This window comes from Sander lucioperca, chromosome 16, assembly GCF_008315115.2.
Source record: "Sander lucioperca isolate FBNREF2018 chromosome 16, SLUC_FBN_1.2, whole genome shotgun sequence".
Taxonomy (NCBI): Eukaryota; Metazoa; Chordata; class Actinopteri; order Perciformes; family Percidae; genus Sander; species Sander lucioperca.
This window is the reverse complement of record NC_050188.1, coordinates 5,452,552-5,466,943: the sequence shown is the minus strand read 5'-3', so window position 1 is coordinate 5,466,943 and position 14,392 is coordinate 5,452,552. Positions and strand designations below refer to the sequence as shown.

At 42.3% G+C, this 14,392-nt stretch overlaps 1 protein-coding gene across 1 annotated transcript; it reads left to right on the top strand.

Annotated features, from left to right (window-relative positions):
• The first annotated feature begins 6,877 nt into the window (after window positions 1-6,877).
• LOC116035440 lies at window positions 6,878-10,073 on the top strand. The gene is made up of 3 exons (XM_035993387.1): window positions 6,878-7,021; window positions 8,899-9,850; window positions 9,881-10,073. The coding sequence occupies exons 1-3, from the start codon at window positions 7,007-7,009 to the stop codon at window positions 9,883-9,885; spliced, it is 972 nt and encodes a 323-aa protein (XP_035849280.1). The 5' UTR covers window positions 6,878-7,006; the 3' UTR covers window positions 9,886-10,073.
• The last annotated feature ends 4,319 nt before the right edge of the window (window positions 10,074-14,392 follow it).

Sequence of the window (14,392 nt, the reverse complement as noted above, 5' to 3'; positions counted from 1 at the left end):
CCGAGCGTTTCCCTGCCACGTGGCATCAAACAACACAAAGGTGAAGTGATTCCTGGCGGTTATTGGTTTGTTTCTTTTTGGCATTTGGTATGTAGCTGTGCTTGGCTTCCAGGCGTCATTTACTGCATGTGGCAGTATGCGCAGGCCATTTCTCTATTAACAGTGCCATGTTTTCCGACAGGGACAAAGAGACACAAATTGCACTACTATCTGTGTAATACAATATAATAGAAAGGCTGTGTTCCATTACTTCTACTTGTGAAATATCCTTTGCAATAGGTTCTTCTGTAGGTCTGATGAACAAATAATACCTTGTACCATATTCCTTACAGGAGATTATATCCCATCTCGTTGGCATCCGTGTGGTTTGCTGGTCATTTTGAAACAACTGACGTCTTCTGTCCCAATTTTAAATCTGATGTCTGTACAGTACACTCCGGTATGGGTCTCATCTCTTTTTCGCCACGCAGAGAAGAGATTGTTGAGAATTGTTCCGAGTGCAATGAACATTTTACATAACATTTGTATGTTTTCCTTTCTTTTTTTTTTTGTTGGTGCGTGTGTGTGCATGATTTGGTGTGGATGACTCACTGGGTTACACAGCCCGAGTGAAGCCATAACGCACTTGAATAAAAATGATGAGCCTCCTTCTGAAACCCTTTGTCTTCCTCTAACTGCCTAACATCTCCAGCCGCTCCACTGAGAAGTTGAATTCACAAATTAGGTCTGTCCATTGTTAAAAAAGTCAGGCCTGGAGTTATTGTGTTACATATTCATTAAAACAACAGTATCAATTATTTTCTAAATGTGCCATAGGATTAAACGGATTCAAGATCAACTTTGAACTTACTCATACTTTGCGATTCATTTAAAAGTACCTCTTGGGTCTATTTCATTTACAAAGCTAAAACTAATATTTTTCTCCAGATCACACTTGTTTTAAGTCAAGGCTTAGAGAAGTTTGGCCTTCTAACATTTTAAGTGAGAGGAGCCTGCCCACCGAGATTATATAAATACACAGAGACACTGGGAGATCAACTGAACGTTCTCAGTCTTAAATATTCAGACTTTCAGGCAAGGATCGGGTAGAATAATCTTAGCTGCAAGAGATAAAAAGAGATTATCTTATGCATCTGGTTTGCTTATTTAACTCTGACATGTACTTTCTTTTCACAAGTCTCAGTGTTAAGAAAATCATTAGAAATTTTGGAAAGCATACTTTTTTTTTTTGCTTTCTTGCTGAGAGTAAAATGAGAAGATTGATCCCACTCGCCTGTACAGTAAACATGAAGCTATACCCCCAGCAGTCGCTTGGCTTAGCTTAGCATAGCATAGCATACAGCCTGGAACCAGGGGGAAAAGGCAAGCCTGGCTCTCTCTAAACAACATCTGCTTATCAAAACCTTTACATCTCATTTGTTAACTTTGTACAAAAACAAAGTGAAGAAATAATGATGCAATAAAAAAGCTGTTATTTAGTGAGATTTAGAGGTTACCTTTAGACTAGTCTATATCGACGACGTTTTATTTCCGGGATTGCTCCGGTGCCGCCGGAAATTCCCTCCGGATGCCCCTCATTTTGGCCGGATGTCCGTTACCTTCCGCCTTCTTTGTGTTGGATTTTAAACTCCAGTGGATTTATGAGGACTATGGTTAACTGCTCCTTAGTTCTCTGCAGGGTAAATCCAGACAGCTAGCTAGACTATCTGTCCAATCTGAGTTTTCTCTCGCACGACTAAAACAACCTTTGAACGCACACATTTTCCACCAAAACAAGTTCCTTCCCGAGGCTATTTAGCATAGGCACCATTGCTCAGTCCAGTGCTTAGGGCCGCCCAAGACGATTGTGATTGGTTTCAAGAAATGCTAATAAACCAGAGCAGGTTTTTCTCCCATCCCGGAATGCTGTGTGGACTAGCCAGACCTTTGCTCTGCAGCGCTGTGGAGGAAGGTCTGGCAATGCGAGACTAACTTTAGACCGGTTCCTTCACTTGCTTCCCTTCCTTGCGAAATCATGCGAGGAGAGAGGAAACGAGGAAATGTGTTTTTAGAGGGATGAGACGTCCTTTCCTCTGATGCATCACGTGAATTCGTCAGCTGTATGGGCGACGTCTTTCAACTGCACGGCTTCTGGGAAGGCTGCTCTTGCGTGTCCTCGCTCATAGCTCCTCAGAGATCCATCCTCCATCCTCCATCCTTGATGCTGGCTTCTCGGAACAGGAATAAGAGCTTTGATACGGCCTTCACAATGGAGGGCCAGAACAACTTCCGATTCAAGCGAGGAGCTATCAAATAAGATAACTGAGATTCAGCCCTGGAGTATGGTCTGGCTACACCGCTTATCATTCTGGGATAGGGGGGAAAAAACACTCTGGGTTGTTTGTATTTCTTTAAACCAATCACAATCGTCCTGGGCGGCGCTAAGTTCCGCATGCAGCGCCGCCGTGCCCTTGCAAAATAGATAGCGGAGATAGCAGAAGGGGCCTGACGCGCTGGATGTCAGGCTTTATCCCAGCACTGTACATGTGGTAAGCCAGACTACGTTTGGACAGAGCCAGGCTAGCTCTTTCCAGTCTTTATGCTAAGCTAAACTAAGCTAACCAGCTGTTTTATACTGAACAAAGATTTATGAGAGTTGTATCAATCTTCAAAAAAAGAAAAGAAAATTCCCGCACATACTTTTCACCTCTGCATTTGGTTTATTGGTGGTTGTTTCGATCCCAGAGACCTTTCTCAAGACACGACTGAAATGTCTACAAATGCAGAGGTAAAAAAAGTGTGTGCGGGAATTTTATTTTATTTTTTTAATGGATCTTCGGGGGATTTAATTCCCTGCACCACAAAGGAGATCAAGCAAGTGATGTGTGTGTCGCTGACTATTCATCAGTGGTATCAATCTTCTCATCTATCTCTTGGCAACAGAGAGTATTTCCTTCAACTTTGAATTTTAATTTTGACATACTTTATTAATGCCGCAGGGAAAGGGAATCTCAAACTTTCAGTAACATTCCATCATATTTAGATCCATCAGCGTGTTAAAAAGTAACATTTGCAGAAAATCTACAATACATTTGGATGTCATTCACACATTTTATTTATTCATTTAATTCTTCTTGAATACTTGTAAGTGTACATTTTGACATACCAATAGTCATTGCTGAGCATGCATACAATAAAAGTCTACAGAAACCCATGTCAGAGCAACATTATGGCATTAAATGCTACGAATCACAAATTCTGGCACAATTCAACTGATAAAGAATCTCTGCTGTCCAGTTGCCTTCTTCTTCCCCCCAAGTTGCCCGTGTAGTGCAGCTGGATGTTCAGTAGGTCGGAGAATGAGCAGGCAACATCCCTTTTTTTTTATCTCTTCCCACACCGCAGTAATTATACTGTCAGCCGTGGACGTCACGCCACGCAGAGGGCGACACAATAAGAACAGTGGCAGAGGGGCGTTAGGGCCATCCCTTGGCCTCAAGCCTGTAATTTTGCATCTTAAATGATCATGTAAGCATAGCCAAGTTGTTCTGAAGCGAGACCGTCTCCGCCATACCAATGATATGATGAAGCTATGCAATAAGCAGGTGCTGACATGCAGCTGTTTGTTTTGGGGGCCGAGGCGAGAGAATGGAAGACAACGCAGAAACAGGAGATTTCCAAAGATGATTGAGTCTGTCTGCCGGATGAAAAATGGATCAACTGTAGCAAGGCACAACTGATCCATCCATTGCAGGGAAACGCTGCCACAGTCTGCCTCTAAATACAATAAATGAGGCTGACGTGGAAGCGACGGAGCTAAAATTTAAAATAAGCCTCTGTCTCAAAGTGATTAAGATCTGCAGATATTCCTGCAGGGAACACATACCACATCATTGTCTTATCGAGCCTGTCTGAAGATATAAACGCTGAAAACTATCACCAGAGCCGGGAGAACTTGATCAAAGTTTAGCGCCAATGAATGCTGACAGTATTAAGGGCATCTTTCTGATATTGAGTTGCAGCACCTTTATTCACTATTTAGTCGCTTAGAAGGTTACGAATCCTTCTGTAACACTTGTACTTCTCTTTATATCCTTCTTTGTGACCGGCTTGGATTTAATTAGTGAAGATAATAAGATATAATATAAATGCTTTTACCTGGATTAATCTAATCACTTCACTTTATAAAAAAAGAAGCATCTTAAACCCTCTGAGGTCTTGCTTGTATAACTTCAACCCTGTTATGTTCCAGGAGAACCTGGGCTATCAGGATATGCATGCTGCAGGGATGTCACATGAATGTATAAATTGTTAAATGACTTTTAGTGCTGTCAGTTATTAACGGCGTTAACGCAAACCCATTTTAACGGCGTCCATTTTTTTATCGCGAGATTAACGTTCTTTTTGGCCTAACAAACTTTGTAGTTTTTTTCACATGCTGTTGCAACAACTAGTAATGTTAGAAAAACTACAAACACCACACCGGATCTAGCTAGACCGGAAACAAAACAACAGGCACGCCGCACACACTTGTTTGGGCTTGCGAGCCGGCCAAAGAGTAGTAGGCTAACGTTACGTTTTGAGTGGATGGCGAGCGTGAGACGCCGAAATGGATGCCAATAAGATTCTGAATGGAAAGTTTACTTTTAAAAAGTTGTCAAATGGTTCCATTGACAAGACCTGTGTGTTCTGTCGTTGTGAACTGAGCTATCATCGCAGCACGTCCAGTCTGAAATACCACTTGATGGCCAAGCACACAGCTGATGCAAATTCGCCGCCCCCTCGTCAAAGCCAGGCGACAAAAGCACAAAGCAAGCGGATCCACTTTTCTATGTTTATAAGAGCATTAATGAGAAAAAATAATGGGACAAAAAGAAATCTAGGGACATTTAGAATAGATAAAAATGTGCGATTAATTGCGAGTTAACTATGTCATTAATGCGATTAATCACGATTAAATATTTTAATCGTTTGACAGCACTAATGACTATATAGGCAAAAGAAAAGACTAAACGGAAATTAAATCTCACTGAAATATATTGAAATCACACAGAGAACAATAATGACTCAACTGTTTGACATTTGAAAAGTGTTGGCAATCAGGGAAAACTAAAATAAACTTGTTATCTAACAAAAATATAAAACTACGTAGGTTTTTTCCCAGAAAAGTCCATACACTTTTATTCAAGAGTGTTAGTTGTGTCACCTCTAATGCATTATTTGTCTGCTATTTGACATCATTTAGGCCAAATCAAACTCATTTCAACCTCCAGGCTTCATTTATTTGTCTCCTCTGCCTTCCAATACACACACTTAGACCTAGTAAATAAGTCCCTCCTGTGAGGCCTCTCTATTGGCTGAGCTAACTTGATCCTGCAAATGACTTGATGTGATTGGTCGAGCCAGCTGTCAGTCAAGACTTCACTATCCAAAATGGCACCCGGCTAAGGCGAATAGATTAGTTTTTGGTACAAAAACATGACTATATACAGTAAATAGCCGTTCATTCGTGGATTTATCACTCTGGAATTATTGTGCAAAGTCTCCGAAAAGTGCCCTTCTTCCCGGCCGGATTACTAATCTTCTGGAAGGGGTTCAAAGACACCGAAGGACTCTTCAGAAAGGTCTAACTGTCGGCTAACGAGCTACAACTACAGTGAGACGATGGGTCCAAAGGTCGCGAAGCAAACGGAACATACACAAGTTGATTTTTGGATTCATAACTAATATATTTATTTATGTTACAAAGATACTGAAATTCCATGATGGATTAAAAAAGCTTCTGGATGGCCTATAATTGTCAGTAGGCCTATTTCTCCTGTCGCAAGCGACAGTGTTGACTTAGCTTAAACATGCATCCAGTGTGGCTATAAAACACTGGGCTGCTGTAGAACGTCATATTTCAGTCTTTGCTGTCTCAGGGTGCTCAGGTGATTGTAGATAACCCTCGAGCCAAACGCTGGCCCTCATGGTGGCAACATCTCATTCAAATGTCTGCCCTATCAACCTTCGATGGTACTGTACTTTCTGTGTCTACCCTGGTGACCATGGGTAACGGGGAATCAGGGTTCGATTCCGGAGAGGGAAGCCTGAGAAACATGGGCTGAAACCAGGGTTCAAAATTAGAACCATCCACCAGCCAAATGCTGTTAAAATATGCGAATGGCTGGTAGATTTGCTTAACTCACTAGCCCAAAAAACTATGGTAATCTATTTAGTGGCTGGTAAAAACATTCACTAGCCATTTGGCTGGTGAATGGTGAAAACATTAGGGGAAATTATAACACAATTATGTGATGCCCACTCAAATTTTTCTTGGGATGCTTGAGGGGTTCCGAACTCCAGGTTAGTGTTCATTGGCATAAATACTAAATTGAAAACCCCAGTATATTGGGATAACAGACTATAGCATTATATTTATGTTTTGATAAATATTTTGTGAGAAGGCTTGAATGTCTTAAAAAGAAACTGCACAGAAACCTTAGAGTACACTGTAATGTTATCTACATTATGTTAAAATGTGAACACGTACAGACTGGGCTCATATGAGCAATTCAAAGGGTTCAACATGCTGACATGCTTGACAGCTGGCTGTGGCTGTGCTCTACACATAATGATGACGAGGCCACAAAACTCCACTGTTGATGCTAATATGCAAAAGAGGTCTGTGGCACCATCTAGTGGTGAGTGAAATACTTCTCCATCATCATCCAAGCAGCAACTTCCCATTCCTTTTATGTAAATATTTAAAGTTGCACTGCGGACGGTGAAAAAAAAAATAACAGGCCTTGCCTTGCCATGAGTGTGCACACTGACTGCCACTAAGCTGGAGATGATTAGAGATTGCTCTGTGACCCTAATCTGCTTAATTACATTATGTCAGCTAAAAAGCTCTTCCAAGTGCACTGTCACTGCCTTTGGCTCAGGTGGCACGGCGCAAACAAACACAGAGGACAGCTTAGATTGTTCTCCTGCAGCTGCAAGAAGTCATTCAACTCCGGGAAGAAAAGAAAGATTGTAGTAGGAGATGTTTGCCAAACCTGTGAGTATACTGTAGCATCTCACCAACAAATAGTTATCTAGTGAGATTGGTATTTGAGATTGGTTTGTCGCTGCCAATGGACACAGCTGGTGTTAGTTTGAGTGACACGTAGTGAAAGTGAGGGAACATGCATGAAATACAGTGTGTACAGCAACTGCTTCAAGCATATACTGTATATCATGAGACATGACAAACAAATTACCATTGTGCTTGGTTTTGATAAAGGAATTGATGTAAGTATTATTTATCCTCTGTATTTTTCTAGTTGTAAGTAGTCGTTACCTATGTTTCTAAAATGCTGTTAGAAGTTCTGTCAGAACAATTGCCACATTGTAGTATTCTCTGTCTCAGAGATGTTTTGGTATCACTTCCTAACACAGATTACTTTATATATGGATGGTTTATGAACAACTAATGGTAATTCAATAATTTATCATTTTGCAATAAGCAATTTGCGAGAGCAACTGGTACCCTTTGGCTTATGTCCGGCATAACTTAACTTTGTCTTTTAAGCTAGCTCTTTAATTAAAATTTCTGAAGACTTGATGGCTGATTGTAGTGAAATAACTATTTAATAATTACATAATAACAATATACAATAATATTTATAACTCCACATAATGTTTTTCAGGAAGTAAGAAACCCATATGACCCTTTATTGATGACATACTAATTTTAAATAAGCTAATTAGTCTGCAGTTCTAAATTTAAATCAGTAGTTATTATTAAAAGTAATAATACAAAAATAAAAGTAATTATTATAAAGAGGAGCTGTTAAAAAAACAACAACAGATAACGGGATTTTTCAGTACCTGGCACTGAAGTCCTTCATAGAATATGCCTTGTTAGAAAGTGGTACTGACATTATTCATCTTGCTAAGAGTCCTTATGCTTCATAGTATTGCAGTTAGGGCTGTCAAAATAACGCGTTTATTTCGATTAATTAATCAGAGAAAAAATAACACGTTAAAAAAAATAACGCAGATTAACGCAGATTAATCCATTCCATATTGACGTTTGACCCGGAGCCGTTCTAGCCACCATTCGACTGTAAAATGAAGGAGGGAGACGAGAATGTGCTGCCTGGATCATTAACAAGAACATTTACTTGTAAAAATCTTCTTCCTGCCAACCCTGGCTACCGAAATCTGGTGCCACTGATATGTCTGCACTTCTCTCTGATGCTCTGAAACATTACAGGTTAATGTACATTACAGGCAACACAAACACCGCTGCACGTGACGCTAGTTAACACTCGACAGCAGCTAACGTTAGCCTACCGCTAGCTAGTAGCTGGATTGAACACGGTTAAAATGCTGACAGCTAACGCTAAACGGTGTAAAGTTTGACTGTGTTTTACTGTAGAGGATTCAACACCATGTAACAATCTGCAGCTGCCGTCGGAGAAACACAGACGGTGCGTTCAATGAAACTGGTAAACTACAGCGTCGTGGTGCATTTGAAGTTATTGTAAATGTCCCTTTCCCATCTGGTGGTTGTTTTTGTCGTTCAACAGCAATTTACTACTGAAATAAGTTATTGTTATTGTTATACATTATTATTAAATCATTTCATTTTGACCATATGGCCTTAGCAATAAACAAGCCGTTCTTTAAATGTCACCAACTGTTGTTTAGTACCCTTTTTTTTTCTTTTCTTTTTTTACTTTCTTAAAAAGTATCGGTTCAGGCACCGTTAATTATGTATGCGATTAATTTCGATTAATTAATCACAGAGTATGTAATTAATTAGATTACATTTTTTAATCGATTGACAGCCCTAATTGCAGTATAAAAAACAGATTTCTATGCAGAAACAGAGGCCATGTTATTCTTTCAGTGATATTGATACGAGTCACTGATGTCTCTTTTGTTCAGGGGGCTCCCCAGCGAGAAGAAATGTTGACCATCCAAGTTAAAAATACCATGTTGCATCTGAACGGTCAAAACCTCAGGCTGGCAGCTAAAAATGGCCGCAATTCTAAAACACCTGGCCTCCATCTGTCAGCGACACATGGGAAGAAGACAGTGGGTCAGCTTATGGCCTGCTCACTGACGCAGGAGGGCACGGCACATTTGGACTTGTTGCTGCTCGAGTCGCCCAGGCCTGACTCGGAGAGGGAGGCCCAGAGTCAGCCAGTCAGAAGGCCACTGAAGCTCGCCCCGCTGGAGCTGCCAGAGGAGGTGAGGGAGGCTCAGAGGCAAAAACTTCAGTTTATCCAGCAGGAAGCCAAACCTGCTTCCTGTAGGCTAGATGCGACGGTGAATGAGCCCCGAACGAGGAAGGTGAAATCCTGTGTGAGGCAGAGATTGGTAAAAGCTGCAGTGTGCCCTTCCGTTTCCACTGAGCCTCTCAAAGCCCAAAAGCAAAACCCATCGTCACGGCCCCAGCTGACACGCTACGTCCCCGTAGAGCACAACGGGCACAGGCATCTGGAGGATGTGGTGTGTCGAGGTACGCCAGCTCCTCTGTGCAGCAAGCCTGCTCCTCCTTTACTCTCTCTCCGAGTTAAAGCTCTGGCTACACGCGGCGCAGAGGTGGCACGCCAAAACCCCAGCACCCTCCAGGAAGAGGTGGGAAAGAGGCGGCAAAGGCTGCGGAGAGCACAATGCCTAGTAGAGGATCACTGCAACTCAAACACGTCAACAGGGGGATTATGTGCAGATAAAGGCAAGCTGGCCCAAGGTGTCCTAGGCAAAGGGCAGCGGGTGGAGAGGGAGAGGGTTCCGAGAGTCCTTCCGCATCCTGGAAAAGGCATCAAAGAGCCTCCTGCAGCCTCCTGGGAGCATGGACGTGTCAGGAAAAGCTATCAAGAGGATCAGGCAGCAAACTGCAAGATACACTCTGAATCGGCAACCCACTGAAGGCGAAAGCGGTGAACACACACTCAACGGTGTGATGACAAGTGCTTCTAAATGGAGTAGGGCTGGGTATCGTTCAAAATGTCGGGCACCCAGATAGCTCGGTTGGTAGAGCAGGTGCCCATATGTAGAGGTTTACTCCTCAACGCAGTGGTCCCAGGTTCAACTGCGGCCCTTTGCTGAATGTCATTCCCCCTCTTTCTCCCCTTTCATGTCTTCATCTGTCCTGTTGAAAATAAAGGCTGAAAATGCCCAAAAAATAATCTTCAAAATGTTTTGATACCAGTACCGATACCAATACCGTGACTTCGATACTGGGTCCTGAATGATACTTTTTTTCAATACCAATTTTATGAAATCTTCATTTTAACAAAAATAAATGACAACATTACTCTTTTTATTTAATTTTCAGCTCCTACCAGGTGAGCCCTCTGTGCGTAACGTAGAGTTTTCCTGGTGTCTCTACGACGTGTAACGTTAGACAGCCAATTAGCAGCATTAGAAGATCTTGGTAGAAGCATGCTGCATGCTTATTGGCTCACTGACGCTAAGGAAATTTACCTCTTTACCGGCATTTTTTAAATACTTGATACAAAGGAGGCAATTTGGTTGGTGCCTAAAAAGTATCGAATTCAGTACCCAGCCCTATACTGGAGCTTAAAGAGGAAAAAGCCTTGATCACAAAGCACAACCATGCAGTCCCTCCGGAAAGTCTCAGACTGTTATTAAATTGGATCTTTCACTTTTGCAGCTCAGGAATTTGTGAAATGATGTCATGCTTAGAGATGCTATTGTGTCGTGAGGAGCGCCAGTATCTCAGTTTGGAAGCTGATTTATAGTCTGTTAACCAGTGATGTGAAAAATACATGAACCAAATAATGTAATTTACAAGGCAGGTGAAAAACACACGTAGGAATCAGAAAATGCTTTCTGAAGCTGTGCCATTATGAACTGCTTTACACACACAACAACAACATGAGCACATGAAGCTGATTTGAGATACTTATTTTTAAGAATTTCATTTAAACAGCTCAGTCTGTAATATTGAGATGTATACAGTATATATATTTGCATGCTCTTATTAAATGAAATGCCCCGTATAGTGTATTGTCGTGAAATCTCTGAGGAGGTGTGTTTCACTAACATATCGCTGGCACAAAGCCAGACTGTTCTCAAGTTTATTAATGGACTTTTCCCTGTGTTTCCGAAATAGAAAATAAATGAATGGATGGATGAGCAACATTTCATAAAAGCTTATGCCAGGTGGCTCTAAGTTATGGATTGTCCCATTTCCAAAAGCTATTCCCCTGATCAGAGTATGCACCGATTCAATTAGGTGAAGCGGGCACGGTACAAAGCAAAGGCTCCTGGCACATCACAGGGAGAGTTAAATCACTATGGATGAAACTGCACGGAAAGTCCTCAGAGAGAAAAAAAGAGTTGGTATGATCAAGTTACTTAACAGACATTTAGTGATTAGTCTTGCATCGCTGGCTACACCATACATTCTATAGGATAGAAGAGAAAGCACTTTGGGCTGTTTGAATTTCTTTAAACCAATCACAATCGTCTTGGGGGACACTAAGCTCTGGGTGCAGCAACCATGGCTCTGCAAAATAGTCACATACAATATTAAATAAAGTAACAGAAGAATACAGTAATGTGAGCTATTTAAATTAGCTGGATCCATGGTTAAATGTAATTTGTTCTTACCATCTTATCTTATCGACAGTGGTGGTTCTACATTGAATTACACCCTGGGCGAGACCCCCTTCAAAAGTTGGGGTAGATCTCCGATCGATCCTTATCATCCTTATCAAGGAGACTCATGGTCCCCCGTTCCCCCCCTTGTCCGGACTGTTCCATTTGGGAGACAAAGAGGTGAAGTGCTCGTGCCCCATGTGTTATGAAAACATGCCGCCCTCGGGCGGCTGCCCGCTTTGCCCGTGCCAAAAACCGCTACTGCTACTTCGTCCATAGCAATCCCAACAATCGGTCCCAAAACGTCCCAGTTAGTAAGTTGGACAGTAAATGCCGTAAACGTATTCTATGTAAATCTTTACAATAATTCACCAAAAGAACCAAGCATGCCTGCCTTATTGCACGATCCACATTTTCTTTAAAACTTGCCATTTTCAGCGTGCTGCTGGCTACCTCAAAGTTTGTTGTTCCCGTAGCTACTGGATTTTGAGAACGGCAACACACAGAGAGGGGAAGGTGAGGGACCGGATGTCAGGCTTTATTAAATGTGCTTCCATTGATCCATACTAGTTACTGATTGACCAGCAGCCAATGAACATCCTTATTTATATCAGTTGAATCCTATGATGCATATGTTTACATGTTATGTCAGATAACCCATCAATAATAAAAGAGTTTTCTGCTTGTCATGTTCAAAATAGGGCTATACAGTATATGAGCAGTGGTTGCTTCATTTCTGGCTTATAAAAGAGCAGCCATGTTTTGTTGTTGTTTAATGGCCCTCCTCCCCCACCCACAATGCTCTGCACTCTGGAAGATTTGGCTGATGCTCAAAGTCCCCCTAGAATAATGCTTGATCTGACCTTTGGCCATTAGCCAGGCAGGTGACATTAGCGTTATACCTCCGCCTAAAATAGCTCCTTATGATCTCACCGTCTGTGTCATGATACCCTGCTTGGTTTATTCATTCCTTTATCTTAAAGTGATTCAAAGTTTGTCCTAAACAAATGACACCCTGGCCAAAACCTTTGCAGAACTTTTTCTGGCTAAAGTCCACTACCACGGCCCCTGAAAGGACCCTCATCTGGCGGTGCCTGTAGCCGGCTCGCAGTCACCTATTGGCGGCTAAACAACTGCCGCTGGTAGCCCAACCCGTTCTCATTCGGAACTCGTAAAATAAGGACGTTTGGACAGTGGCTATCAGCGTCTGATGCGACGAAAAAGGCGTCTTTCAGCGTGTTTGTGTAACGCACCGGGGAGAGCAGCATTTTTTTCTTTCCTCCCGCGGGTCACAGAACCGTACGCCCACCCACGACCCTTTCCTAAACTCAACCGCCCCATTCTTCCCGCTTGTAACGGAACCGTACGCCCACCCACGACCCTTTCCTAAACCCAACCGTCCCATAGTTCCCGCGTGTCATGGAACCGTAAGCCCACCCACGACCTTTTCCTTAACATAACTGCGTCAAAAGGGACGGCCATAGTCCCAACCAAGCGTGTTTACTTATAGCGCTAAAGGGACGGCAATAGTCCCGACCAAGCGTGTTTACTTAAAGCGCTAAAGGAGACTTTTAGCGTCAATGAGAACGACAAAGGCACCTGACCAAGTGTCCATATTTTACGAGATGGGTGTGAGAACGTGTTGGGTAGTCGGCATCCCGGAGCTTTGTAGCGGCTAAATACAAACAGCAACTGCTGCTCATATTTTTATCGTTCTACTGCACTGTGTTCACGTTAGAGCACTTTACTTAGATTGAAATACTTCTATTTTAGGTATATAATTTGGTCTAGGCTATTGGTGAAGTGGATGATCACTTTGAGTGGGTGATACATTTTGTCCCCACCGGGGATAAAAATAATTGAGCAGAGGCAGGGATATGTAGACCAGAAAGGGGGAAATCCCACGCATCCCCCCCTAGAAAACCGCACCCTGGTTAAGAGTATCTTGGGTTTTCTCTCTACACATATAAACGTCGCTGAAGAGGATGAGCCTGTTGAATGTCTTTAACTCTGAGGTATCAGACCAGAACACAGGCTTTGCACCTGTGAGGTGCTACAGAGAGCCAAAGTTGCCAAAATGTTGCCTCCATTTCACCGGGTTTTGTTCCACAGCACGCTATTTAGAGGATCTCTTCCAATGATCCTTCTCAGTTAAAGAAATACTCCAATGAGAATCAAATATCCTCCTATGTGGACTTGAAAGGTGGCTTAGAAAAGATTGTATCTTGCTCCTGCACGGAAGAGGTCAACTGTAGTCAGCTTGAACCCAGAAACATTTAGGGTAGACCAGGTACAGTTGGTACAGGGGCGCAGTTGAAACACCTTAAATGACTTGTGTGCGCAACAAGCTTGAGCTGTGATTTTTGCGTATTAGCATCCTCTTTGATTGTGGGGAATTTGAAATACATGTGCTTCTCCAGTCCGAATATATCGGCGAAAGTTGTTTTTGTAAGGTCAGTTTTTCACTTCACCAGGTCCCATCCACGTTGAATAGCTTCTCATCCTATACATTCCTGTTAAAGTTAACTTACATTTTTGTAAACCTTAATTGGTGCTCTAAAAACTGACATATTGCATGACTTTGAGTCATGCAAGGTCATCGTAAAATCTAAAGAAATGTTCGAGGTGGTCAGCGGGGTATGGCTGAGACGCAGTGTATCAAACAGCCTGGTCTCACAGAATTCCGTGAAATGATCACGAACTGCTAACAGAGCATTACGTGGTGGTGGCACGGAATGTGTGAAAATTCCGTGTGGCCACCACGGAAAACAATGCCAAAGTAAAGTCAATGAGAAGATGACGTAGCATT